This window comes from Artibeus jamaicensis, unplaced genomic scaffold, assembly GCF_021234435.1.
Source record: "Artibeus jamaicensis isolate MK-2021 breed Jamaican fruit bat unplaced genomic scaffold, CSHL_Jam_final contig_391, whole genome shotgun sequence".
Classification (NCBI taxonomy): domain Eukaryota; kingdom Metazoa; phylum Chordata; class Mammalia; order Chiroptera; family Phyllostomidae; genus Artibeus; species Artibeus jamaicensis.
In genome coordinates, this window is record NW_026521814.1 from 32,477,297 (window position 1) to 32,504,481 (window position 27,185).

The window sequence follows — 27,185 nt, forward strand, 5'->3', positions numbered from 1 at the left end:
ATCCAGGAAGCTCAGAGAGTCCCAAAGAAGTTGGACCCAAGAAGGAACACACCAAGGCACATCATCATTACATTAGCCAAGATTAAAATGAAGGAGAGAATCCTAGAAGCAGCAAGACATAAGGGGACAGTCACCTACAAAGGAGTTCCCATCAGACTGTCAGCAGATTTCTCAAAAGAGACCTTACAGGCAAGAAGGGGCTGGAAGGAAGTATTCCAAGTCATGAAATCCAAAGACCTACAACCAAGATTGCTCTACCCAGCAAAGCTTTCATTTAGAATGGAAGGACAGATAAAGTGCTTCTCAGATAAGATCAAATTCAAGGAGTTCATCATCACCAAGCCCTTATTATATGAAATGTTAAAGGGACTTACCTAAGAAAAAGAAGATAAAAAAGATGAACAGTGAAAGGACAGCAAACTCAGTTATTAACAATCACAGCTAAAACAAAAGCAAACTAAGAGGATAGCTAGATCAGGAGCAGAACCATAGAAATGAAGATCACATGGAGGGTTAGCAACAGGGGAGTGGGAGGAGGAGAAGGGAGGAGGAGGTACAGAAAATAAGTAGCATAGATGGTAGGTAGAAAATAGATAGGGGGGAGGGCAAGAATAGTATGGGAAATGTAGAAGCTAAGAACTTGTGACACATAGACATGAACTAAAGGGGGGGAATGGCGGGGGAGGGGGTGTGCAGGGTGGAGGGGAATGAAGGGGGGAATGGGACAACTGTAATGGCATAATCAATAAAATATATTAAAAAAGAAAATATCTATTTTATTTTATTTCATTTTTTTAAACTGCACATCATGTCCTACTAAATAAATTTTAAGATCAAGAGTTGAGACAGCCTCCATCCACATACCTTAACTATCAAGTCTGAGAATACCTGCATCAAAATAACCATTTCCTAACAGTTTGTTCATTTGGGCAACCTGTTCTCTCATTGGGACAACAGTACTCACCAGGGTAAAGTTTGTTTATCAAAGACCAAAGATCTTTGGTAAGTAAACAAAGGCCTTTGTTGTTCTTACTTACCAAGATCTAGTTCAAGGCTTCCTCCTCACTGTGTCCACCAATCTTCAAATAGCATGTCATGAATTTTGTCTAATACCAATCAGTTCCCCATTTTGATAGATGTGCCTTAAGCCCCTTGAGTCCAGGTCTCCTCAAGACTTACACATATTTGCCCCTGAACTCCCCCATCTAAGACACTGCCGTAAGACTCTGTCACAGTGATGCTGTCTCTTATTGTAGTAGGTGTAGTATTTTATCAACAGTTTTTTTGATGGTCGCTTGGGGAATTGACATGATCCACTAATGTGTTAATTATCCACAAATTAAAAAAATAATTTACTAACCTATCTAAATTATTGGTTGGATTATGGAAATGAGTTTTCTTTTGTAGTGATAATATATACAAGATTAATGCAGGAAAGATGCATTTTTAAAGACAAAGGAGACTGTGACATGTCTAAGTACATACCTGGATGGCCTAACTAAACAGGACATTCCTGCACAGGCCATATCAATGCCCTGAATATTCACTCATAATCTTTTTTTTTTCCCAACTTTCACCTGAGGAATATGCTTATTGATTTTTTTTTTTAATTTTATTTAGTTATTTTTCAAGTACAGTTTTTTGTCTATTTTTCCCATCCCAGCCTCCCCCGCCCCTTGCTCCCCACCTCCCTCCCATTTCCACCCCCCCCTTAGTTCTCGTCGCTTATTGATTTTTAGAAGGAGGGAAAGGCAGGGAGAAAGAGAGAGAGAGAGAAACATCAATGTGAAAGAGAAACATCAATTGGTTTCCTCTCATTGATGCCCCAAACGAAGACACAACTTGCAACCTAGGCATATACCCTGACTGGAATCAAACCTGAGACCTTTCAGTTTACAGGCCAATGCTCCAACTAAGTTAGCCACACCAGCCACAGCTACATATTCACATTCTTATAAAAGATGTGAATTTAGCCTATACACAAACAAGTCCAGGCATGTCTAAATCTCTAGCCTCCCAGACCTGACACACTCACCACTCACATACCCATCCATCATCATGGATTTGTCCCTGTCCATCTGGGCTTGCCCACATTCAGGCAGGGCCACTTGACAAGGCATAATGAAAAAACCAAAAACACAAAGGAGAAAATAAAAAAGGTCAATTCCTTTCATCGACTCTGGTATGAATTTACCAAAGCCAACTTAATTTTCAAACGTAAATCCTAAAAGGGTAGACTAATGGACTTAACAGACCTTGGGACCAATCCCAAAAAACAACAGAATATTTTATCTAAAGGCAAGCAAAACCAAACCAAACCATGAAATTTCCAGGCCACATGTACTAAGTTCTAAATAACCAGGAACAGTTCTGACACAAAAGAGGCATGACGGCAGGGTCCAAAAGACCTGGCTTCATTTTCCGGCTGTTCTCCCTCCTAGACAGATGAACTTAGACAAGCCAACTTCACCTCCCTGAACCTCAGAATCTTCATTTATAAGTCAGGTATTTAATTGGCAAATACCTGTAAATTATAAAGCACTACATAAACTAAAAGATGAAATTGGTATTTTTCATCACGTCTTACTTATAGCACTAGGTTTTTGCTTTTTTGTTTTAGTCAACTGCTTACCTTCGATGGAACTTCATCTGAAGTTGAATGCCCTGAAGAATGAAATGAAAAGCCATTACTTACTATGAATACTTCACTTTTCATAACAGTGTAGTTTCATTACAAGCAAAGTTGCAGTTTCCACCCAGAAGCCACCAGATATTATTGAATTCTCAATTAATTGCATCTCCACTACAGGCTGAACTGTCGCTATTAATTACATGTTTACTCCCACTAGTGACAGCAATGTCCTGCATTCCTATAGCATTCATTAAGGGGGAAAAAAAGCCCTTTTAATTGTTCTTTATTTAAAAGTACACGTTCAACCTAGCTGAAATGGGTCACTCAAAAACAGCTGCTCCACAATTCTCCACAAACTATAAGACATTCAACCCCCAAAGCATTATTTCAAATATTACTTGCCAAAGCAAATCTTCCATGAACATGTGGCTACCTCAAGCAAATGACAACAGGAATTTAAAGCCTCTTTCTAGTTGGCCCTATCAATCCGCACAACTTCGATGAGCACAAATATTTATTAATAGCTAAATATTGGTATACTAAGGCATGCAGTTTCAGGTATTAACTGTATTTTGATGAATGAATTTGCAGAATGAAAAAAAGATAAAAATGTACTTATAACAAGGAAAGAAAAGTAACATACTATTGTATAATAACCTAAAGCAATTATGAAAACCCTCTTCAAAGAACTGAGGTAAAATCTTACCCTTGCTACACTGAGGAATGTTTATCATAATTTCAGGATCATTCTTCAAATTCAATGAGACATTTTTTCTTGGTGTTTTTGCTAGTTCTGAAGCTGTAAACAGAAGAAATATATAAAATACCTTTTAATGGATAATAATAAATGAAGGGGGGAAATAGCCTTATTTCACTTACATAAATTCTTTAAAAAAAAGAAACCTGCCTGCTACTATTATATCTCTTTTTTTTAAGGGAGAAAATATAGTTGAATTTGTGTAAATTAAACCACTTTACTGACTTAAACTCCTTCTAACCCATTTTATTTATTTATTTATATATATATGTGTGTGTATATATATATATATATATATATATGTGTGTGTATTTATTTATTTATTTATAATATTTTATTTACCTTTAGAGGAGAAGGGAAGGAGAGAGGGAGAGAAATATCAATGTATGGTTGCCTCCCGTGTGTCCCCTGCTGGAAACTGGCCTGCAACCCAGGCATGTGCCCTGACTGGGAATCGAATGGTGGTTGCTTGGTTCCCAGGCCCGTGCTCAATCCACTGAGCTATGCCAGCCAGGGACTTCTAACCCATTTTAAACAGTTTTATCCTCCGCACTTGAAACTGACCTAAGATATGCATGAGAGCCCCGCAAATGCACTGGCTTCTTCTTTATTTCTTAACCTCCTTGGTTCTCTGTATCATTCACTAGAGCTTTTTCCACGTTTCTTTGACATTACTCTTCTATTTCGGTTCTGTAACATTATCCTGGTCCTCTGGCTCCTGTTGGTAGTTATTCCATCTCTTTCACTGCCCTTGTCCTCCCCAACCATCTACCTGTAACTATGCCTAAGACTTGGGCCTTGGCCTTCTCATTATACTTGAACAATATATTGATACCATTTTTAGACAAAAGGCTGCTGATCCACAGGATTGAAAATAACTCCACATCAACAAAAAGCCCTGAAGTACAAAGCAACTTAGCTGGGATCATTTTGGGTTTATATTAAAACATAAAAATTATCTTTTCATGACTGTTTTTCTTTCAGGCATGATGACAGAAATGCACAACATAACAACATTTAAGTTTCCTGCAGCACATACCAACATGACACATATCATTTTGGTTCTGTGCATGCTGATGATCTACTTGGAGAACTTCTACTTGATTACTTCTCTGGGGTTCCACTCTTTTCACTGTTCTCCTCTTTCTCCAACATTCTTTGTCCTGCTTCATTGTCCTAGGGCTTCGTTTTGGTCTTGGTGTCTATCTGATCCTCCCTCTAATAATTTCATTAGTATTTCTTCTCTGGTTTCTCAGATGTCCTATACAGAATTCAGTCATTTTTAGAGATCAAAAAACTTTTACTTTCTTAATGTAGATAAGAAATATCAATTAATGTAAATTACTGTATATACAATATTAGGCTCAAAATTAATAATTGTATTTTATATTATACTTTTCAGAAAAACTGAATTTTTTTTTTGCAATCAACTGAATCATATTATTTTCAGAAACAGGTCTTATAATTATTTCTTATACATTCCTATTCAGTGTCAATACTTAACAAGAGTGCTTTTCATTTGACCTTGAACATTTACATGATCACTGGATAGAATGATTGCATAAAAATACACCAGCCAAGAAATATATGTTGCCCTGGCTCGGTAGCTAAGTTAGTTGGACCATAGTCCCATATACCAAAAGGATGTGGGTTTGACCCCCCACTCGGGGCATGTACAGGAAGCAACCAATCCGTGTTTCTCTCTGATCTGACACTGATGTTTCTTTCCCTCTCTTTCTCCCTCACTTTTCCCTCTCTAAAAATAAATAAATAAAATCTGTTTAAAAAAGAAATATATGTTGGTGCTTTATAATAATAGATTATAAGCCTTCTTACCAGGTAGTAATTATTATTCTGTTGCTCCTGACATTTTATTATTACCAAACCTCCAAATACTTATAGACTACCTTAATTTTCAAAGTACTTTCACATGTTATTTTCTTTCCTCAAAGCTTTCAAAAGTGATAACCCCTCATACCACAGGATCCAAATATAGTGCTACCTGAATTTTTTAAAGAATTAAATTACTAGTTTAATTTTAATGTTAATGTATTTATTATAGTCTAACCCTCTGAAAATCAGTAATTCATATGTAATTGATATAAGTGGTAACTTGAGTAAGAAAATGTTAGAACAGCCTATTCCCAACAATTTATATAAATAGTTTTCTATATATAGTGTAAACTTCTTGTGCAATAATTTCAGAACATACCGTTGTGACTTAAGTCACTCACTTACTTAACAAACACTTGTTAAGAACCTATATGAGATACTGTGGGCAGAAAAGGAAAACAGGGTTCCTACTGTAAGAAACTTCTAACCTAACTGAGAACAGAAGACATCTGAGCATGGAGAACAAAGACTCCTGACTTTAAGTATGCTTGATAATTTATGAAATGACATCCTTCATCATTCCGAAGATGCATCCCAAGAGATGCAATTGGGAATGTGGTTAAAGACACCTTCTTTAGGTGAATAACAATTACAGAAATCAGAAAATTAACGTACCTAATTTAGCCATCTTTTCAGGGTGTTTTCTACTCTGAAAAGAATAAACTTTATTCCCACCAGTGGTAGTAGAGCCATTTTTCAAGGATTCTAAAAGAGAAAATACAATATATATTTAGAAAAAATAGAATTTAACAGGAAAAAATCAATATATATTTATACATAAAATATTTTTAAATACACAACAGACTATGATACTGTTTATATAAATTTTTAAAAACACAAAAAACTTATTCACAGATACACAAAAAATACATATATAAAATTTGTTTTTAAAAGCCCACTACAAAAACCCTCCACTCTAGAGGGCTATGTATATATTCAATTCATGATAGTAGCTGCCCCCGTGGAGGAAGCACAGAAGTGACTTTATTATGTTTCCTTCCTGAAGCAAAAATTTAAAGTACAGTTGCTAATTGAAGTTGAATTTAAACACGGTTGTTACACGGTAAAAGCTCTTACTCTCAAGACCCTGAGTTAACTTCATTTCTCAATCTTCCTTTCAAGTCACAACTGCTACCTACAACATACTGGACACTCACGGCCAGCAGCCTGCTCTTTAGCCCAGGAATTTTCAACGTGTGGTCTGAAAGGTCTCTGAGGTCCCTCAGGCCAAAACTATCTCATACTAACAAAGATATTATTTGACTTTCTGACTCTCAATCAAGAGTGTATAGTGAGGTATTCCAGAGACTGGGATATAAAGAAGCAGATAGGAAAATCCAGCTGTCTTCTACTAAGCCAGACATTGAAGAGATTTGCAAAAATGTAAAACAGTACCCTCTGCACTTATTTCTTGTAGAAATAAATTATTTTTATGATTTCCTGATTCTGACAATTTGATTGACTGACCAACTAACAATGGTTCTAATCACACTGGCCAAGAGGGCTTTACATTATATGTATTTATGTACATAGAAAACTTTTATGTAAATTTTAAATTATACAATTTTAAAATTATTCAAAATACACCATGAATATATAATTCACAGAAGAAATTAAAGTGGCTAATAAATACAAAAAAAAAAGAAATATTTGAGGGACCTCAAAACTAGTTGACATAATCTCCCCAAAAGTAATTTGGCAATATTTACACTTTATGAGGTTCATACACTTTTACAAATAATTCCACTTGTAAGAATCCCTTGAGGAAATAGGAGATTTTAATATTTATGTCCAAGGATAATGACTACTGCACTGGTTACAACAATAGAAAGTTAAAAACAACCCAAAGATCTAATATAGAACATTACATACTATTTAGAGATTAAAATGCAGTATTATACAGTTATTAAACTTCTTTTTGTCAAGTGTATAATCTCTAATAATTTAACAATATGTGGAAAGTAGTATGGCACTTCCTCAAAAAAGTAAATTACCATTTGATCTAGCAATTCCACTCCTGGGAATATACCCAACAGAATTCACCTCAGGGCCTCAAAGAGATATTTGTATACCCATGTTCACAGTAGCATTACTCATAATAGCCCAAAGTTCACTGGCAGGTTAATGGATAAACAAAACGTGGCATACACATACAATGCAATTATTATTCAGCCTCAACAAGGAAGAAAATTCTGACACCTGTTAAAACATGGATAAATATTGAAGACATTATACTAAGTGAAATAAGCCAGTCACAAAAGACAAATACTGTATGATTCCACTTACATGAGGTACCTAGACTAGTTAAATTCATAGAGAAAAAAAATAAAATTTTAATTGTCATGGGTTAAGAGGATTCGGAGTTGTTTAATAGGGACAGAATTTCAGTTTTATAAGGTAAAAGGAGTTCTAGAGGTTTGTTGCAAAAAAATGAATTTACTTCATATTAAACTATACAACTTAAAAATGGTTAAGATGATAAATATATTTTACCACAATTTTTAAAAAACAGATTTCTTAGAGATTGACATGGTCCCTGTGCAAGGATAATAGGCAAATTTTTGTAAAGTGTGCCATATTCTAAATAAATAAATAAAGTAAAAAATAAAAAGATTTCTTAAAATTTAACCACAATTAGCCCTGGCTGGTGTGGTTCAGTGGGTTGAGTGCTGGCTTGAGAACCAAAAGGTTACCAGTTCAATTCTCAGTCGGGCACATGCCTGGGTTGCAGGCCAGGTCCCCAGTAGGGGGCACATGAGAGGCAACCACACATTGATGTTTCTCTCCCACTCTTTCTCCTTCCTTCCCCCTCTCTCTAAAAATAAATAAATAAAATCTTTTAAAAAATTTAACCACAATTCAAAACCTGTCATAGTACTTAAGTTCAAAAATGGAACTATGAATAAAACAAAGTTAAAAGTACTATGAATGGACCACATATTTGTCTCAGAATTTTCTAACAGCCAACTTATAAGATTAAAAAACAAACTAATTTTAAAAAATCCTAATTGTTCAAAAGAACTAATAACACTAATTGCTTTTTTATTTAATGCTTGAGATCACCTAGCACACCCATGCAGTTTTTTTTTCCAATTCAGATGTATTAATGGACTATATGAATTATACCAGGCATGTCAAAATGTGTTATTTATAAGAAACTTATAAATACACTTCACACATTCACAGAAAGTAAAGGGATTAATTAACAAAGTATTTAAAGGTCCTTGTTGAAAAGGATTTTTTAAACTATCCTAAAGATTCTTTGTTAAATGTCCCCCTGTCTTTTAAAAATAATGTTTACTTAGCCTTGGCAGGCTAGCTAAGTGGGTTAGAGCATCGTCCCGCTATGCGAAGACTGCAGGTTCGTTCCCTGGTCAGGCACGTATAAGAATCAACCAATGAAATGCATCAATAAGTGGAACAATAAATAAATGTTTCTTTCACGCTCTCCTTTCCTTTCTTTCACTCTAAAATCAATAAATAGCCCTGGCTGGTTTGGCTCAGTGGATTGAGTGCCATCTGTGAACTCAAAGATCATTGGGTCAATTTCTAGTTAGGGCACATCCCTGGATTGTAGGCCAAGTCCCCATCTGGGGGTGTGCAAGAGGCAACCAATCAATGTACCATATTTTGCCATGTATAATGTGCTCCTGTATATAATGCACACCCGCTTCTTTGGCCCAAACTTTCAGGAAAAAACCTTTCATTTTAATTTTTTAATTAAATTATTTATGTATTTATATTTAGACACTTGTTTTTTGTGTTATAAAGAAATTTTAGCATTTATCGTTGGACATATTTTATGTAACAAATAATTATAAAACATAAGAACAGACATAGGTATTTCAAGTACTACCCATGTATAATGCACACCCTTGTTTTGCCCTCAAAAATTTGGGCAATAGAGTGTGCATTACACATGGCAAAAGATGGTATTGCACACTGATGTTTCTCTCCCTCTCTTTCTTCCTTCTCTTCTCTCTAAAAGTAAATAAAATATTTTTTAAAAACTATATACGGACAATAACTACATATATATTTTTCAACTTTTCGCTTTTTTTTTAAGATTTTATTTATTTATCTTTAGAGGGGAAGGGAAGGAGAGAAGGAGAGAAATATCAATGTATGTTTGCCTCTCATGAGTCCCCTGCTGGGAACTGGCCTGCAACCCAGGCATGTGCCCTGACTGGGAATCGAACCGCAATCATGTGGTTTGCAGGCCCGCGCTCAATCCACTGAGCTACTCCAGCCAGGGCAATAACTACATATTTTTTTAAATAAATAAAATCAATCAGTAAAAAATTTTTAAAGCTCACTTTTTTTCCTGTTTATAATAAAAGACAAGACAGAAGCTTATTGTTCAGTATCTAAAGTAAGGTTAAAGAAGACTATGATAAATGGCACCATTCCTTCCCTGGAAAAAACAATAAAAAAAAAGTTTCCTTGCTCTGACTGGTATAACTTAGTGAGCTGAGTGACATTCCTGCAAACCAAAAGGTCCCAGTTTAATTCCTGGTCAGGGCACATGCCTACATTGGTTAGTGGTATATGTAAGGTAACTGATTGATGTTTCTTTCACACACTGACGTTTCTCTCTCTCTCTCTCTATCCTATTCTTCCCCATCTCTATAAATAAATAAATAAACAAACAAATAAATAAATAAAATCTTTAAAAAGAAGGAAAAGAAAACTGTCCTTCTTATAGTTTATCTGAAACACCACTCTCCACCCCTATACACATTTTGGCAAACAAGAAAAAACAGGAAGAGTTAAATCTGCAAAATTTAACTCTAAGTTATGAGCTTCTCTGTTGCACATGCCCGTAGCCAAATGAACAGCTCCATTTCCTGGAGAGACTGTTGACACAAGCTTATATGTGTACATGCATATACAAATAGACAAGACACACGCCAAAGAGAAGATATACAGCAAATTGTTAAACAATTCCATGTTTTCTAAAGCATGAATTTTCAACAGGAATAATACTACTACTGATTAAATGAAAACTGGCTCTAGGTGCAAGGAGGAGAAATATGAAAAACATCTTAGATATTATAATGGTCTGTGGCCCTCCAAAGGTCATAGCACATAAAGAGATTTATAGCATATATGTAGCATTAACATTTCATGGATGGGGGTGATTAGGAGAAAACATTTAAAAGCACTCTCTAGAGAATGATACTTTAAAAAAAGAGGTTGAAAAACACTGCTCTAAAGCAAAATTTCCCCACCAGTCTGCAGAAATTAAAGGTATGGATTACAGATGAACTGAGTATTGTTCCAATTAGGCTTTGAGGATGTCTACAGGTTGGGTGGTATAAGGGTCAGAAGCTGAAAGGCATTTGTCCCTGGTCTGGGCCATTCTCCATTTGTTCTAGTATGTTTCCAAATATTATTTGCTGTTGGTGCTATTAGGTGAAAAAGGTTGGAAGCACTGAGTTTCTACTACAGATGATAAAAAACAATTTTTAAGAAAATACTTTAAAAAAATACTGCTTTCAATCTATTCCTAGATCTAGCATAATAGGTAGTCAAGAATCCTAAGTTGTACTTACAACATGCCTTAACAATGTCAACTCTCCGTTAGGAACACTCTTCAGAGAATTCGACCTGCCCACTAAGCCTACTGAGGGACAGTGGTCACTTAGTATATCATGGCATTTAACACTTGTAACAAAAGCAGAAGCAATGACTCAAGATGTAACAAAAAAGTCAGGAGTAGTCATAATGGCTATTTATAAGCCAAATATAAGAGAGTAAAAAATATGTACATGAGAGAAACAGAGACCACAGAGAGAACAGAACAGATACACAGACATGAGGGAGACTAAAAAACCCATGAAAGCCCTGGCTGGTGTAGCTCAGTAGATTGAGCACAGGCCTGTGAACCAGAGGATTGCAGTTCAATTCCCCGTCAGGGCACATGCCTGGGTTGCAAGCGAGTTCCCTGCAGGCCAGTTCCCAGCAGGGGACACACTAGAGGCAACCATACATTGATGTTTCTCTCCCTCTCTCCTTCCCCTCTAAAGATAAATAAATAAATATTTTTTTAAAAAAAGACTCATGAAAAAGCAAAGTCTCAGTTTTTAATTGGTACCAGTTCCGATGGTCCTAGAGCCCAACAATACTGATTTCATTCCTTGATCTTTATTTTTATAAGCCAACTTGAGTAGACTTGTGCTCCTTGCACCCTATTATAAATCTGTGCTCCTTGAGCCCTAATTAAATACAATTCAAGCCTGCCCTGGTCAGGTGGCTCAGTTGGTTTGAATATCGTCCCATGAACCGAAAGGTTGTGGTTCCATGCTCAGCCAGGCCACATACCTAGGTTGCAAGTTTGATCTCCAGTTGGGGCACATGTGGGAGGCAACCAATCAATGTTTTTCTCTCTCACTGATGTTTCTCAAGCCTGAAGAATTGTAAGTATAATCTGGCAGGAATCTGGCATGTGTAGGTTAAAACAACATTATTTCTTGGAATGTTCTTCTAACTCTTTCTATAAAGAAGATCACAGTAATAGTGAAGTGACTGGCTTTATGAAATTATTTGATTGGTTAAAAATAAAAACATCTTAAAAAATAACTTTGGGGTGGCTAGTCTATAGAATCTGTATTTCTAAAAGTAATTAACAGCAGGACTAGTTGTTTGTAGAGAACAAACCTGTAGTAGAAACTCAAGTACTTCCAAACTTTTCAATTGTAGAAAATAAAACCTGAAGCAATGCTGCTTTTCTAATGAGAAATTATTAATATAGCACACCACATGACAAGAGTTCTGGAGATGGATGGTGGTAATGGTAGTACAACAATATTTAATACAAGTGAACAAAATTAACTGTACTCTTAAAAATGGTAAAGATGGTAAAATTTTTATGTATATTTACAATAAAATTGGAAAAAATTAATATGGCACACCATTGCCTAAGTTAACAGACTACTTTTATGTATCCTGCAAAGCAATTCTAGCTATTGATAAATATACATTCCCTCACCCTCCTCAAGTACCTTGAACATCTTGTCCTAAAACTGCCACATAGTTCTTATTTTTAAAGACTTCCTGGCCATCTTCCTCCACATCATATTCTGACTTCTTTATTATTTTTTTTGTGTTGACCAAAAGTTGAGGTCGCTCCTTTTTAAATTTAACTCCTGTAAGAACATCAAAAGAATCAGAATGTGAAAGGTATAAATTCTTTCTAAACATTACATTTAAATAAGTAAATAAATTGCACTACTTATATTATCATTACCAAAAAGATGGGAAAAAATTCAGTGTTCTCTCTTTGATTAAAGTACAGGTCAAGCTTCCACAGCTTATATAACTGAGTTAAAAAAAAATAGAAAAACCTTGAAAGCGTGTATTTTGAGGGGTCAAAATAACTACATTTCTATCACAATGGGTAGTTATTTAACACCACTATTGAGCATTTCATATTGGGAAAGGCTTATATTTAATTTTCAATAAAGTTTGAAAGGAGTGAACTAAAAATTAGTTTTTATTTAGTCTTGCTAGATCAACTACTTTGTGCTATATTTTCAAAATAGAAGGTTAAGATATTCTAAAAAGTGAAATAATCCAGCGCTGACTTTTATGGTTCAATTGATTGGTTGTCATCACACAGGCAAAAGGTCACCAGTTCAATTCCTGGTAGGGCACATGCCTGAGTTGTGGGTTTGGTCCCCCAATTGGGGCATGTATGAGAGACAATTAATCGATGTTTCTCTCATTCTTCTCCCTCCTTTCTTTCCCCTTTCCCTAAAAATAAATAAAGTCTTTAAAAAAAAACCAATAACCACTATAAAGATTATATGAACACTCAGTACCTTCTTCTCTATCAAGAATATGATGAAGAACATCATCATCTCCCACAAACCGAACCTCCAACATGTTGTCTTCCTTTAAATTCAGTTTATTCATCCCTGCCAACCTAAACAAAAGCAACATTGCACTCAAAAGTGATGAAAAACTCATATCAACAGCCACATAAATTCAGCATTCACACAATGAATACATGTATATGTATAACATTTTTTAAAGTCTTCTTGAAGAAAAAAAGACTTCTTAATTATGAAAACTACATTATGCATTACTGTATTGACTTAATGTTTTTTGATAAAAAGAAGAAGGAGTATCAGATCTGAAAAAAGCCAAATCCAATCAAGGCAACTAAAATGTAGTAACAAGAAAATAATTCTGCCTATACAGAAAGTTCTAACCAATCTACAGAATAGCATTACCAGAAAGGGAATGGCTAATACATTAGAGTTTAGAAAAGGTACAACCGAACAAAGAATATGGTTTGGTGGATTTTAATTTCTGCTCACTAGAAAGATATAGTCCATTTGGAGAAGTCTGTGTACTTCAATGGTATACTAAGCCTGGATCAAATAATCCTCAAGTACCTCTCTTTACTATTACTGCATGCTTAGCAAACAACTTTAAAAATATGCATACGACTTTCTTGGTATCTTAGTAATTAAACAGTAAGCATAAATCTTTCCAATACTTTATAGTCAGTTCTTCACCGAACAAGCGTGAGTTTGGCAGGCAAAAGACTAATCAGCTCTAGCTACTCTGACTAATCAGCTCTAGCTATTCTGACAAAATTTGTATTTATAATACAAATAGCCTGAAATTAATTAATAACGATTCCAAAGAGCTGCCAGCTAATCACTTTACCCCCCAAAATGATTTCTCTTATGAATCCTATTTTTGCCTTTTCTCCTAACAAGAGGAACTACTAACAAGTTAGTAGAGGGGCTAGGCCCCTCATGAGTCAGCTATCTGCATGCAGATAACTTACTAAATGTTGTAACTAGCACTTAAAATGACTTGTCTTAGTTTTCACTTACCTTTAAAGGCACTGCATATTCTGCAATTGAAAAATTCAGGTAGAGTCACCTGTAATTGAAAAAAGAACTCAGTCAGCATCAGCTAATAAGAAAATCAAAGCAACCAAAGAAGGTCATGAGTTTTAACAAACAAAATGAATCAATAAATGCGGTTCTTACAAAGCCAAAGTTATTATGTAGTTATTATTTACAGTAAAGGGTAAAATAACCATTATCATTTTGGCCAGGAAACTTTAGAAATTGAGATCTGGATTGGAGAGAGAATAGAGGAATGAAGCCAAAATATGAGTACTTACTATACGCTAGACATAGTTTTGAATATTCTATATGCATTCTCATTTAATCTTCACAACAATTCTATTAGGTTTATACTTTGTATATAATGACAACACTTCATTTATAATTCATCTGACCATTGGCAATACAATATATCCTTTTGGGTCATCTTTCTAGTAACAATAGTGCTTATTTATGGAAATACAGGTATATAGAGAAAATGTTAATACATCTATATGACATTTGTATAAAATAAACACGTTTTTTTAATGTTTGTATAAAATAAAGTCTTTTTGAGGGGCTATTTGTCAGGCTCTTTTTCAGGCACTTTTATGTATACCAGATCATTAAATCCTCAGATTCAGTGAGGTAAAGTATATATAATTTCCCCTATTTATAGGTAAGTAAACTGAGTTTAATATTAAATTACTGAAATTCACACAATTAGAAAGTGTGTTAGGGCTAAAACTCAAGTTTGACTAATTACAAACTCCCTGATCATTCTGTTCAACCACATACTTCTGCCATTAAATACAAATCTGTTATCCTAAATGTCTGTTTTGACCTCTGTAAACTATTCACAATGTTTAATCACTTTCCTATAGGACAGTACAAATATCCAAAGACATCTAGAGCTACTTTAGGTTTCCAATTCATTACATTAAACAACACTAGTTCTACCAAGCATACTTTTAAAAGCATGGTCAGATTCAGCATAGTGTACATTATTTAAAACTATATACTGCTGTGTTCTACAAAGAATTTGAAGCAGTGATAATAAGCAAATGCAATGAAACAATGATAAACTATAATTAGGGAGTTCTGAATTAGAGAAAAGATAAAGCAAAGCAGAAAATAAAATCATACAAAGAATTTTGGCTTTTTGTCTATTTCAACGCTTCCCATTAACTATTGTTATATTATGTCTGTCATTTTCATTAGTGGCAAACTGTTATGTTGTAAAACAGAACAAATTTATTAGTAAAAAATAGGGGGAAAAAAGAATTTTTAGCTTTAAGCTTCCTGGGGGGGCTCCCCCAGGACAAAACCGCGTGTGTCCTGACCAGAAGCCAACATGCAAACCTTCTGGTTTACAGAATGATTCCCCAACTAAGAGAGCCACCACAACCAGAGCCCCTTTCTAGATTTTTAAGTTTTCTATTATATAGGACAGAATCATCAAAATGAAGAAATTTCTACAAAGACTTTGAAAGAAACCTTTCCTTGCTTTTTCTCCAAGAATTTCTAGGGGGAAAAAAAAAACCTACCCAACAAATCACAATAAAATGCACTGTCTTAAGCGCTTACTTTTTTTTAAGTGCACTCCTTTCAAGGAGTTAACAAGGTAATATAGCAGCACCAAGTGAGTGTTAAAACAGCAACACTCTGCTCTGAAAGCACATAAAGCATTGGCTGCAAATTTTTAAAATACAATCCTTTTTTTTAAAAGGGGGTACAGCTTAGTAGCTAAGCACCAATTTTAATATCAGATAAACTTGGGTTCTGATGTTAACTCCACACTAATAACTGTGTTGACTACAACTTTGCATAAAGTTGTGATTATTAAATGAAACCATGTGCTTGGCATATGAAAATGCTAATTAAATGTTCCCTATTATGGGTATTTTTACTTCTAACTTCTACTTAACCATGCAGCTCTCTTGTAGTTCTCTATATCCCCAGAAAAAGGGCTGAATAAACGCAGTCCATGACACAAAGTTGTAGGACCAAGCTATCTTTCTTCAGATTGCAATCTAACTAGGGAAAGCCGCGATGGATCCATTAGGATTTTAGTTGTAAAATAACAAGTGACGCATCACCATCCTTTTCGTTTAAAAAGCTCTACCCGAAAGAGTCTGTCTTACTGACACTTTACAACCAAGCGTAGTGCCCAGCGACTGCTCAGTTGAGGTTTCTGTGGGGCTTCCAGGCTGGGATGACATCAAAGGGCTTCGCTCCAGTGATAGTTCTGGGACGAAATCGCTTCCTCCACACCGCTCGTAGTACCTGCTTCTCTCCCAGGGCACTTTTTACTTCGCTGGGCCTCGTTTCAGATATTCGTAGTTCTCTCTTTAATCACAAAATTCCTTACGCCGGGAAGCAGACATGTTAACAGGCCTCCCTTGCACAGAAGGCCTACCACTGCTAGACAGACCGACCGACGGTCTTTCTAGAGGGAGCCTGTCACCCCAAGTGTTTACAGACTTTAGTCTGGGCCTCACACCACTGACCACTAGTTGGCTGCGCTCCGCCCGCCGGGGGGTCCTCGGGACTGCAGGGCTAGGGGGACAGCCTAGGGAGAGAAAAGGGGGAGACACAGCGAGCCTGCCCTCGTGCCAAGGGGAAGCCCGGGACACTCTCGCCCCTGCTCGATCGCTAAAATGCACCTCACCTCATAAGATGGAGCTAAGCAGCAGAGGGAGGCAGGCTGCACGAGCGCCACCTCCGCACCTCTAGGTCTCCCTTAGGCGCGGCTCCGGCCACCTCGTGCCTGCCCTGCCAGATGCTACCCTGCTGATTGGTCGCGGAGGGAAGGTGGCTTCGGCCGAGGGGGAAAGCCAAATTTTCGTAAGAGGTGCGGGAGACAGGTCTCGGGGTTGCACGGAAGCAGGCGGCAGCAAGACTGGCGGGGGATGGGATGACTGCCGCCGCACACTGAATCTCCCGCCCTGCCCAGGGGGCGGAGCCCCCAGGAGACCAATAGGAAGCGGCGTAGGCTGAGAGCGATGGCTCCGCTGGCCACACGGCTCAGACCTGCTGGCCCTGCCCGCCAAGAAACCCGAGGAAAACTAATCCCAAAACGCTGGATTTCGGGCCTTTCCTTTTTCCGTTTCCGGGGAAGGAAGAAGGAAGTGTTGGTTAGATCCCAGGAAGATTGTGGCGATGGTCGAGCAGTTTCTCTGTATGGAACAAATCTTAAAAATGTTCATTGGTTTCTCTAAGTACCTTCTTTTGAGGAAAAAATATAATGGGAATGAATTTGCATTCTTTTTTGTTTAAACTTTACTTCCTTTGGCGTGAAATACAGGGTCCCGTGTATTTCAAAGGTTAGGGATTAGGAGGAGGGGAGAAAGTAAAGAAGAGAATTAGAGCCCCCTCACTCAACATGGAGTTAGAATGAGACTGCTAATGGAATGAAGAGACAGGGAAAGTAATGATCAGGCATAGAAGGAGGTAATGAGGAAGAAAGGAATGAACCTGCTGGGATACAGCATTACCCACTAACAGAATGCTCATTCATTTGGGTTCATTCATTCTAGACAGAACTGCAGAGTTCCCTATGAAGAATAGCGTGAAGAAATAAAATAGAGTCAGAGTCACTATAGTCAAGCCTCTAAATTACTAAAATCAAGAAGGTGGAGGTACGAGGAAACAGTTCCATTTTTATTTAATTAGCCTGGGTACTTAAACTTTTGAACTTTCCAGTCTTGTGTCAATGCCTGGATATACATCAAACCTCCATGTAACCCTCTGATTACTCCCTGGACTAAGGAAAGAATGTTCCCATGTTTAGGCCACTTGACAACCATTATCCAGACCACTAGTTATCTACAGCAGGGGTCCGCAGCCACTCCCCTCCATCACCGCCCCCCCCCCACTTCCTCTGCCCCGCTGTAGACCAGTGCCAGTCAGTGGCCTGTTAAAAACGGGGTGGGAGGGAAGCTCTGAGCTCTGCCTCCATTCCAAGCACCTCTCCGTGCCCACTCCGCCCTGAGCTTCACCTCCTGTCGCTCTTGCCACCCACCCCCACCTCCGCTTCTATGGAAAAACCATCCTGGGCCCCAACCAAAAAGGTTGGGGACCTCTGATCTAGAGGATTATCATCTTGGACCTGTCCACAGACTAAATGCAGGACTGATTCTTCTCATGAAAACACAATAGTGAGAAAAATGCTATGATATTGTAAGTCCAGTGTTTATTAGACCATAGTGTGGCAGGAATATCTAATTAAAGGATAGAAAGAATCATAATTTCTTTGGAGAAAGAGATATATTTAAACTAAACCTGAGAGTTGAATAGATTTAGGCCAGGAAAAGAAAAGGAGTAAAATTTTCCAGGCAGAAGGCCCAAATCAATACAGCAAGTGCATAAAGTACCAAGAAGCAAGTGCCAAGTTTTGGTGTGTTGTTATGAAGGGCTAGTTTGTACTGAAAAATGACTAGTCAGGTTTGTACTGAGAGATTACTAGATAAAGGGGGTACGAGTGGGAGCAGAGGGAAAGGAGAGACGGAGGTATGACCATTTTGGAAGCTGTTCAGGACATCCAATTGAGAAATTGAAATCATGGTAGCCTAGATAACTTTCTTTCTTTTTTTTTTTTAAGATTTTGTTTATCTTTTAGAGGGGAAAGGAAGGAGAGAGGAGAGAGGGAGAGAAATATCAATGTACGGTTGCCTCTCACGTGTACCCTGCTGGGAACTGGCCTGCAACCCAGGCATATGCCCTGACTGGGAATCGAACTGCGATCATCTGGTTTGCAAGCCTGCTCAATCCACTGAGCTACACCAGCCAAGGCAGCCTCGATAACTTTCTGCCTGAATTCCAAACCCCTTACCTACACTTTTTTCTTCCTTATAAAAAAGAATCTGTTGAAAGTGGAATTTAAGACAGTCTGTTAGGGTACATAACCGTCCGTCTTCTCAGATCACTGGCCATCAGAATAAAGTGCCGATAAAGATTTAATCCCTATTTCTGCTTATTGGTTCTGGTAGTGACAGGCAGCACAAAAACCAGCTTTTCTGGTTTCAGGTTTGAAATTTAGGGCATGGTTTTAAAAGTCTCTAATATAATCTGATTAAACATGATGAATTGAACACTCTTGAAATGCGACTAAAATTTAAAAAATTTAAGTTGTTGAGTTAAACTGAATAAGTTTAACTATCTAATTGGCTTTATTGCATGATTCATGAATCCCATCTAATAAACGGAAAGTTGCCCTAAGGAATTACACAAAATGCAAGTTTCTTACAGACAGAAAGATGGTGGGACAAGGAAGTTAAAGGAGTCCATTCTTTCAGGCAAGTTGACACTTCCCACCAGGGGGTGTGGGGTAGGAATTATTATCAAGCAGATTACCTTGCTAGTGCTGACCAGGAAATTCCAGGTTTATTGCTTTAAAATCCTACTCCTGGGAGAGGCTGAAACTGAAATTAGGTTGGTTATTGTCTCTATGTGATTTCCCACAAGTGACTCTATTTCAGGTCTGTTGTTTGTTTTTAACAAAGTATAAACAACACACAATTAATATAACAGGCCCTGGCTGGTGTGCTCAGTGGATTGAGTGCTGGCCTGTGAACCAAAAGGTTGCCAAGTTCAATTTCCAGCCAGGGCAAATGCCTGGGTTGTGGGCCGGGTTTCCCATTTGGGGGAGGTGTGAGAGGCAACCAATCGGTGTGATCTCTCACACATCAATGTTTCTCTCCCTTTCATTCTCCCTCCCTTCCCATTGTAGTGGCCTGCCCAGGAGGGGAGATAGCCCGTGAATCATTAAGATGAATGTAATGGCTAATGGTCTGCCCAGAATGGGGGCTCACAGCTAAGTCAACAAGATTAGGGAGAGCAAGTAACTAAGTAACTGAGGAGTAAGAACAAAGAAATTCGTATTAACTCTTATCAGCAGTTCCACTTTCTTGCTTTCATGCCAGAAGTAAGGATCCGAGGGGCAGAACACCATTCACCCTGATTAGACAACGGAGACTGACTCCTCTGGGTCCGGACGCGTAAAATAAAGTTCCATTCCATATACCCAAAAGCGGCCAAATTGTTTTCTGTAACACCATCTCTCTAAAAATAAATAAATAAAATCTTTAAATTTTTTTTTTAAATAACAGGAAAAGAAATGAGATAAATTAACAAAATTTTGGAAGATGTGTAGTGATTAGGCAAAACTGAATGAGCTACAACCCGAGCCTGTGAAGGACAATGCAAATAGGAAGCCTGTTTCTGTCACAGAAGTCCAGGTAGTCTTAGGGTTAGTCTACAGGAAATTTAGAAGAACAGCATAGGGCTGAGAAATGGAGGGTAGGTTAAAATCAGAAACAAGGAACAATTAGTTCTCACATCCCTTGTCCTACTTAGCAGAGGGCCAGGAAATTACAAGATGAACTAGAAAGGATTTAGACACAGCACAACACAGTAGGAATAAGAAGCCAAATTATAATTGGAGAGGGATGGAACTGGACAGATTATGTGGAAGACTTGGAAACTTCTCTTTTGTCTCCTAGAACAATGACAATGAGTCATATATCCCCTGGTTATTAAACACTTTCTCTCTGGGCCGGCTAATCAGAAGTCAGGTGGGAGACCCCCACTGGAAAAGCCAGTTAACCTAGTGGTCCATACCGAACCCTGCTACTGAAAGTCTTTCCACTGCAGGCAGAGATTCCAACCAATTTTAGCATCACCAACTATTGAATACTTAAATCTGAAGGAGACAAAACAAACAGAAAAGGAGCAAACAAAGTATGTGAAGCCCAGAAGAGAATGTATTCCAAATGGTAATTTTAAAAATCTCAGAGATAGAACTGAGACCTCCAGCCAAGATAGAAGCATAGCTAGATACACTTTACCTTCTTCCACAACCAAAAGGACAACAAATTTAAAAAACAAAAAACAACCAGAACTGCCAGAAAATTGAACTGTATGGCAGTCTGACAACCAATGAGTTAAAGAAAGAAGAAACATTTATTCAGACTGGTAGGTGACACGTGCACCGGCCTTCAGTGCCCACAGTGTCATGGATGAGATATGACACAAATTCACACAGACTACTGAGTTCTGTGGAGGAAAAGGACGGCGTGGCTACTCCCTCAAGAGGGGAGTGCCACAGAGCGGCCTGGCCACTCTCTCAAGGGGAGACTCGCTGACCCTTGCCTAGACAGGCTTTTATTGGGTTTAATTTGCACAGTTATAGAGGTACAGCTCATTAATCATTGTCAGGCAGTAAGGATCAAACAGTAGATAGCATACAAAGAACGATTAGGGCTTCTTCTCAGCCAGGCTCTATCAGCTAAAAGGCTATAAAACTTTGGGGAACAAACTCATTTCCTTCTTGGGCCTTTATCATTTAACTAAGAGCATTCTTAGCAAAGCAGCCTTCACGGGATTCGACATATCCTTTCTCAGGCCTGATCACCCGGGGAGCCCGCCCTTTCCAGCACAGGGCTGCACCACCCTCTGTCATTGTTTCAGGCTTAACTCAGGCGAGAAAGCAAGATAGTCAAGGAATTTTCAGAGACTTCTCTCTGACTCAGGGGACTCAGGCTTCATCAAAGCCAAGGGGCAAGGGTCCATCATCCTCTTTCTCCTTAGCCCCCCAAGTCCTCCCTGAGGCCTCCACATGATCATGTCTGTCTTAGGTTGTTCCCCTCTTGGGGAATCTTACCCATCATTGGCTAACTGATCAATCATTGGGGGCTAGTTATGAAAAAAGGAGCAGAAGCAGCGCTCCTGCCAGGGAGATAAGCTTTCTCACTTTAGTGGCTTATGGTTTGAAGGTCGCTCACTTGGCCTCAGCCAGGGGGGGTTACAGCTCCTGAAACCAGGCAGGGCAGTTTCCAACAGGTAGGAGGGGTAGAGATAGGCAGCTGAGGTGGAGAGGACTTGCAGCAAGGTGAGGCCTGGAGGACCTGGAGGCACCAGCTCTCAGACTGGGCGAGGTGGTGGCTGGCAGAGCAGGCAGTCCCACATTTACGTGTAGATAAACCAGGAGGAACAACTGGGGAGGGAGACAGACCGAACAACCCAGGGATCCAGCATCGAGAAATAAAGCCTTGAAACCTTTGACTGAAAAAACCTGTGGGGGTTGAGGCAGCAAGAGAAACTCCCAGCTTTGCAGGAGAGTTCATTGGAGAGACCAACGGGATCCTAAAATGTACACAAACCCACCCACCTGGGAATCAGCACCAGAAGGGCCCAATTTGCTTGTGAGTGGCTGGGGAAGTGAGTGAAATCTGGCCTAGAGCCAAATAAACAACATTGCTCCCTCTCAGATCCCTCCCCCACTTACAGCCCCATACCACAGAGATGTGGGTTGCCCCACCCTGGCGAATACCTAAGGCTCTGCCCCTTGCAATCTAACAGGCCCACTGAGACAATTAAAAAAAAAAAAAAGGCCCAAATGAAAGAACAGATTAAAGCTCCAGAAAAAATAGAACTAAGCGATAAAAAGATAGCCAACCTATCAGATGCACAGATCAAAACACTGGTAATCAGGATGCTCACAGATCTGGATGAGTATGGTCACAAAATAGAGGAAAGAGTGAAGTCTGTGAAAAGTGAATTTAAAAAAAATGCACAGGGAACCAACAGTGAAGGGAAGGAAACCGGGACTCAAACTCTTCCTTCCTTTGGACCAGAAGGAAGAAAAAAACATTCAACCAGAACAGAATGAAGAAGCAAGAATTAAAAATAAATAAATAAATAAATAAAAGATGAGGAAAGGCTTAGGAACCTCCGGGGCAACTTTAAACATTCATTCTAACATCTGAATCACAAGGGTGCCAGAAGGAGAAGAGGAAGACCAAGAAATTGAAAACTTTTTTGAAAAAATAATGAAGGGGAATTTCCCTAATCTGGCAAAAAAAATAGACTTCCAGGAAGTCCAAGAAGCTTAGAGAGTCCCAAAGAAGTTGGACACAAGCAGGAACACACCAAAGCACATAATAATTAAGTTACCCAAGATTAAAGATAAAGAGAGAATCTTAAAAGCAGCAAGAAAAAGGGAGACCGTTACTTAGAAAATAGTTGCCATAAGGCTGCCAGCTGATTTCTCAAAAGAGACCTTGCAGACAAGAAGGGGCTGCAAAGAAGTATTCCAAGTCATGAAAGGCAAGGACCTACATCCAAGATTACTCTATCCAGTAAAGCTATCATTTAGAATAGAAGGGTAGATAAAGTGCTTCCCAGATAAGGTCAAGTTAAAGGAGTTCCTCATCACCAAGCCCTTATTATATGAAATGTTAAAAGGACTTCTCAAAGAAAAAGAAGATCAAAACTCTGAACAGTAAAATGACAATAAACCCACAACTACCAACAACTAAACCTAAAAAAACAAAAATAAACTAAGCAAACAACTAGAACTGGGACAAAACTGCAGAAATAGAGATCACATGGAGGGTTATCAGTGGGGAAGGGGTGGGGAGAGAGTGGGAGAAAAGGTACAGGGAATAAGAAGCATAAATAGCAGCTACAACATAGACAGGGTTAATAGTAGTATAGGAAATGTAGAAGCCAAAGAACCCATATGTATGACCCATGGACATGAACTAAGGGGGGGATGCAGGTGGGAAGATGGTCAGGAAAAAGAGGGGACATATGGGACAACTGTAATACCATAATCAATATCATTTTAAAAAATTAAAATCTCAGAGATAAAGATTTTATATTCATAAAACAAAGAATATAAAAAATGTGAGTCATCAAATTTACATTCTTAAAAAGATTTTATTTATCTTCAGAGGGGAAGGGAAGGGAAGGAGAGAGGGAGAGAAATATCAATGTATGGTTCCTTCTCCTGTGTCCCCTGCTGGGACCTAACCTGCAACCCAGGTGTGTGCCCTGACTGGGAATCGAACCATGCATGATCCTTTGGTTTGCAGGCCCGCGCTCAATTCACTGAGCTACACCAGCCAGGGCTCAAATTTACATTTTTAAATTATGATTTGCTGGAGTCCCAGGTAGTTCCTCTTAAACACTAAATGAAAAATAATTCTTAAAGTTTTAATTAATTTTTCTGAGAGAAAGAGAGAAAAGGGGGAGAGAGAGGGGGACATTGGGAAACCACAACCTTGGCATATCAGGATGGTGCTCTAACCAACTGAGCAACCCAGTCATGGCAATTCATTAATTTTAAACAGCAGACTGCAACATCAAGATATTAACTGCAGATTTTTCTTCACCAGTAATCTCATCTGTCAACACAACAAAGAAAATCAGAATGTGTGTGTGTGTGTGTGTGCGTGTGTGTGTGTGTATAAAATCTTTCTCCAGGAGATGACTGAGTTAAAAATGTGAAATCATTTTTTCAAGTTTTACTATTTTTATAGTAAACTTGAAAACAAGTTTTTATATTCAAACAAGATTTTTACCCATATTTTATATTATCAAATTCTAAAATATCAGTTTATATGTTCCAAATTGACATATAGGCTAGCCTTTCTGTGATGATAGCACTCTCACAAACATGGTGAATGTTCATAAAACCCGCTGAACTTTCTGTAAGAAGTGTGGCAAGCATCAACCCGGCAAAGTAACACAGTACAAGAAGGGCAAGGATTCTCTGTATCTGTGGGGACGGTGGCATTATGACAGGAAACAGAATGGCTTTGGTGGGCAGAGTAAGCCAATTTTCTGAAAAAAGGCTAAAACTACAAAGAATCTGTGGAGGCTTGAATGCATTGAGCCTAACTGCAGATCTAAGAGAATGCTGGTTATTAAGAGACACAGCATTTCGAACTGGAAGGAGATAAGAAAAAAGGCCAAGTTATCCAGTTCTAAGCTTTGTAATATGTGACAATAAAATCTTAAGGATAAAAAAGAAATATAATCTAAACAGCTGTATAGCTAGATGTCAGTGAGAGATCTAGATTAAACAATCAGGATGAGCCCTGGCTGGTGTGGTTCAGTGGGTTGAGCACTGGCCTGTGAACCAAAAGATTGCTCCAGTTCGATCTGGTCAGGACACATGCCTGGGTTATGGATCAGGTCCCCAGTTGGTCCAAAAGGAAATCACGCACTGATGTTTCTCTCCCTCTCTTTCTCCCTTCCTTTCTTTCTAAAAATAAAACATAAAATAAAGTCTTTAAACAACCAGGATGAGGCAGGTCTTACGGACGAGGCAGGTCTTATAGATATTTGCATTGCCTCTGTCGATGAAAGAGCGGGCAGATCATGATGGTTTGTCACTTCTCAGGCCTATACCTTCTGTAGCAAAAGGTTTATCTCCGGACATAGTGCCCAGGTATATCCCTTACCCTTAAGGAACTTAGATTCTAGCTGGTAGAATCAGGCAATTTCAATGCAGTAAAGTGTTAAGTGCAATCAGAATTTTCTGAGAACTATTAGGACAACTACCACTTAGCTCAGCCTGGCAGGTGGATGGTAACGTGCATATAGCAGAGGTGAGATGTATCCAGCTTCAAAGGATAAAGAATGGGGTGGACAGGGATTTCGAAAAGAAACTGTGGTTATACAAACTGGATGGGTGTGGTAGTACAAAGCAGAATGGTGTTACTTCAATCTTAAGTGAAGTAAGAATGATAGGAGGAAATGGGTTGGGAGAAGTAAGCCTCAGGTTGAGGAACATAAACTTCAGCCTCTCTGATGGAACCACTGAATAATGGATCAATGGTTATATGCAGGAGACTGATAGGTGTTTCCTATCAAATACTAAGGAACATATTTGAGAGGAACAAGGGGTCTAGTAAGGAGGCTATTGAAGCGATCTGGATAGGAAGATGAAGACACAAGTTGTAGTTGTACTAGTAAAAGTGGAGAGGTAAGAATGGGTTTGAAGAAAAGACAAAGTCAATAGAATCTGGAGGCTGAATATAGAGGTAAGGAAGAGGAAAGATAATCCCCAGGCTTTTAGTTTGGTTGCCTGGATATCAGAGTATGTTGTCAAAGAGATTACAGATACAGCAAAAGGATAGAACTGAGTTTGGCTTGGGGCATTTTGCCTTTGACATGGCCGAGGGATATACAGTTATCCTGCAAGCAGCTGGATATGAGTCTGAAATTCATTCAAGAGGTCAAGACCTAGAAAAAGAAATCTGGGGATCATCAACATGTAAGTTAAAACCAAAGGGGAAAAAAAGAGAACTGCCCACAGATGTTAAGTAAAATAAAGAATGAAGCAAGATACCACATCTTCTGAGACAGGTAGTAAGGGGATGAGGATAGCTGTAGAAATAGTTGACATGGTAGGGGGAGCAGGGAATTAAGAATATTCTAACTCGATGGCCTTCATTTTATGGAGTTGAGGCGACTGAGAAAGTGGTATATAAAGTGATGAAACATTGGAACAGAAACCAAAGGGAATGAGAAAAGGGGCAGGCCAAGAAATTCGAGGACCTCAAAGTGTTGGGAGCCTAAGTTTGGGGCCATTTGAAATTGTGTTGTTGTGAATAGTGTTCAGTAACAGAATAGAGAAAGCAGATTTCAGCATTGATAAGAACTAGTCTATTTTATAAATATTTATGGAATGGATTAGTATCTCTTTCTTATATTGTTACACAAGAAGAAGGAAAGCTTAGGTATGAAGGCCAGAGATTGTTAAAGGATTAAGAGAGTTTTCAATGCTGATTGCATGAGAGAATTATCTCCGGAGCTTTTAAAAAACTGCTGATGCCACATCACAATCCCAGAGTTTGAATGTGCCCTGGTCATGAAAATATAAAAAACAAAATTCCCCAGATGATTTTAATGTGCAGCTAGGAAGAACTACTGAGCTAGGGGGAATGAAATAATTGACACTAAAAATTCTTGTTAGATATGCTCTGACCAGTGTGGCTCACTTGGTTGGGCTGTCATAGTCCTGCAAAGTGGAAGGTCGCTGGTTCTATCCAAGGTCAGGGCACATGCCTGGGTCGTGGGTTTGGTCCCTGGTCAGGGCATGTTTGAGAAGCAACTGATTGATGTTTCTCTCTTACACCGATTCTCCTTCACTTTCCCTCTCTAAAAATAAAAAATAAAATCTAAAAAAAAAAATGTGTCAGATTCGGAATGACCTAGATGCTATACATTAAACACATGCTTGAAGCAGATGCCTTAGCAA

The 27,185-nt window shown here is 38.3% G+C and overlaps 1 protein-coding gene and 1 pseudogene across 4 annotated transcripts in view; one reads left to right on the plus strand and one right to left on the minus strand.

Moving 5' to 3' along the window:
- Window positions 1-17,052, minus strand: part of ORC2 (origin recognition complex subunit 2) — a 42,885-nt gene extending 25,833 nt beyond the window's left edge. Inside the window, exons 1-8 of one of the 4 annotated variants that reach the window (XM_037167542.2) lie at window positions 16,803-17,052; window positions 16,280-16,497; window positions 14,135-14,183; window positions 13,106-13,209; window positions 12,287-12,430; window positions 5,898-5,987; window positions 3,339-3,431; window positions 2,633-2,664 (exon numbers count right to left, since the gene is read on the minus strand). In XM_037167542.2, the coding sequence (XP_037023437.2) occupies window positions 2,633-2,664; window positions 3,339-3,431; window positions 5,898-5,987; window positions 12,287-12,430; window positions 13,106-13,199 (453 nt within the window). In that variant the 5' untranslated portion in view covers window positions 13,200-13,209; window positions 14,135-14,183; window positions 16,280-16,497; window positions 16,803-17,052. Of the gene's footprint in view, window positions 1-2,632; window positions 2,665-3,338; window positions 3,432-4,428; window positions 4,651-5,897; window positions 5,988-12,286; window positions 12,431-13,105; window positions 13,210-14,134; window positions 14,184-16,279; window positions 16,498-16,802 lie in introns of those variants that run through there. The other 3 variants (XM_037167541.2, XM_037167543.2, XM_037167545.2) reach the window with 3 other exon arrangements.
- A 7,541-nt stretch (window positions 17,053-24,593) lies between these two features.
- On the plus strand, window positions 24,594-24,907 carry LOC119065516 (60S ribosomal protein L36a-like; annotated as a pseudogene).
- The last annotated feature ends 2,278 nt before the right edge of the window (window positions 24,908-27,185 follow it).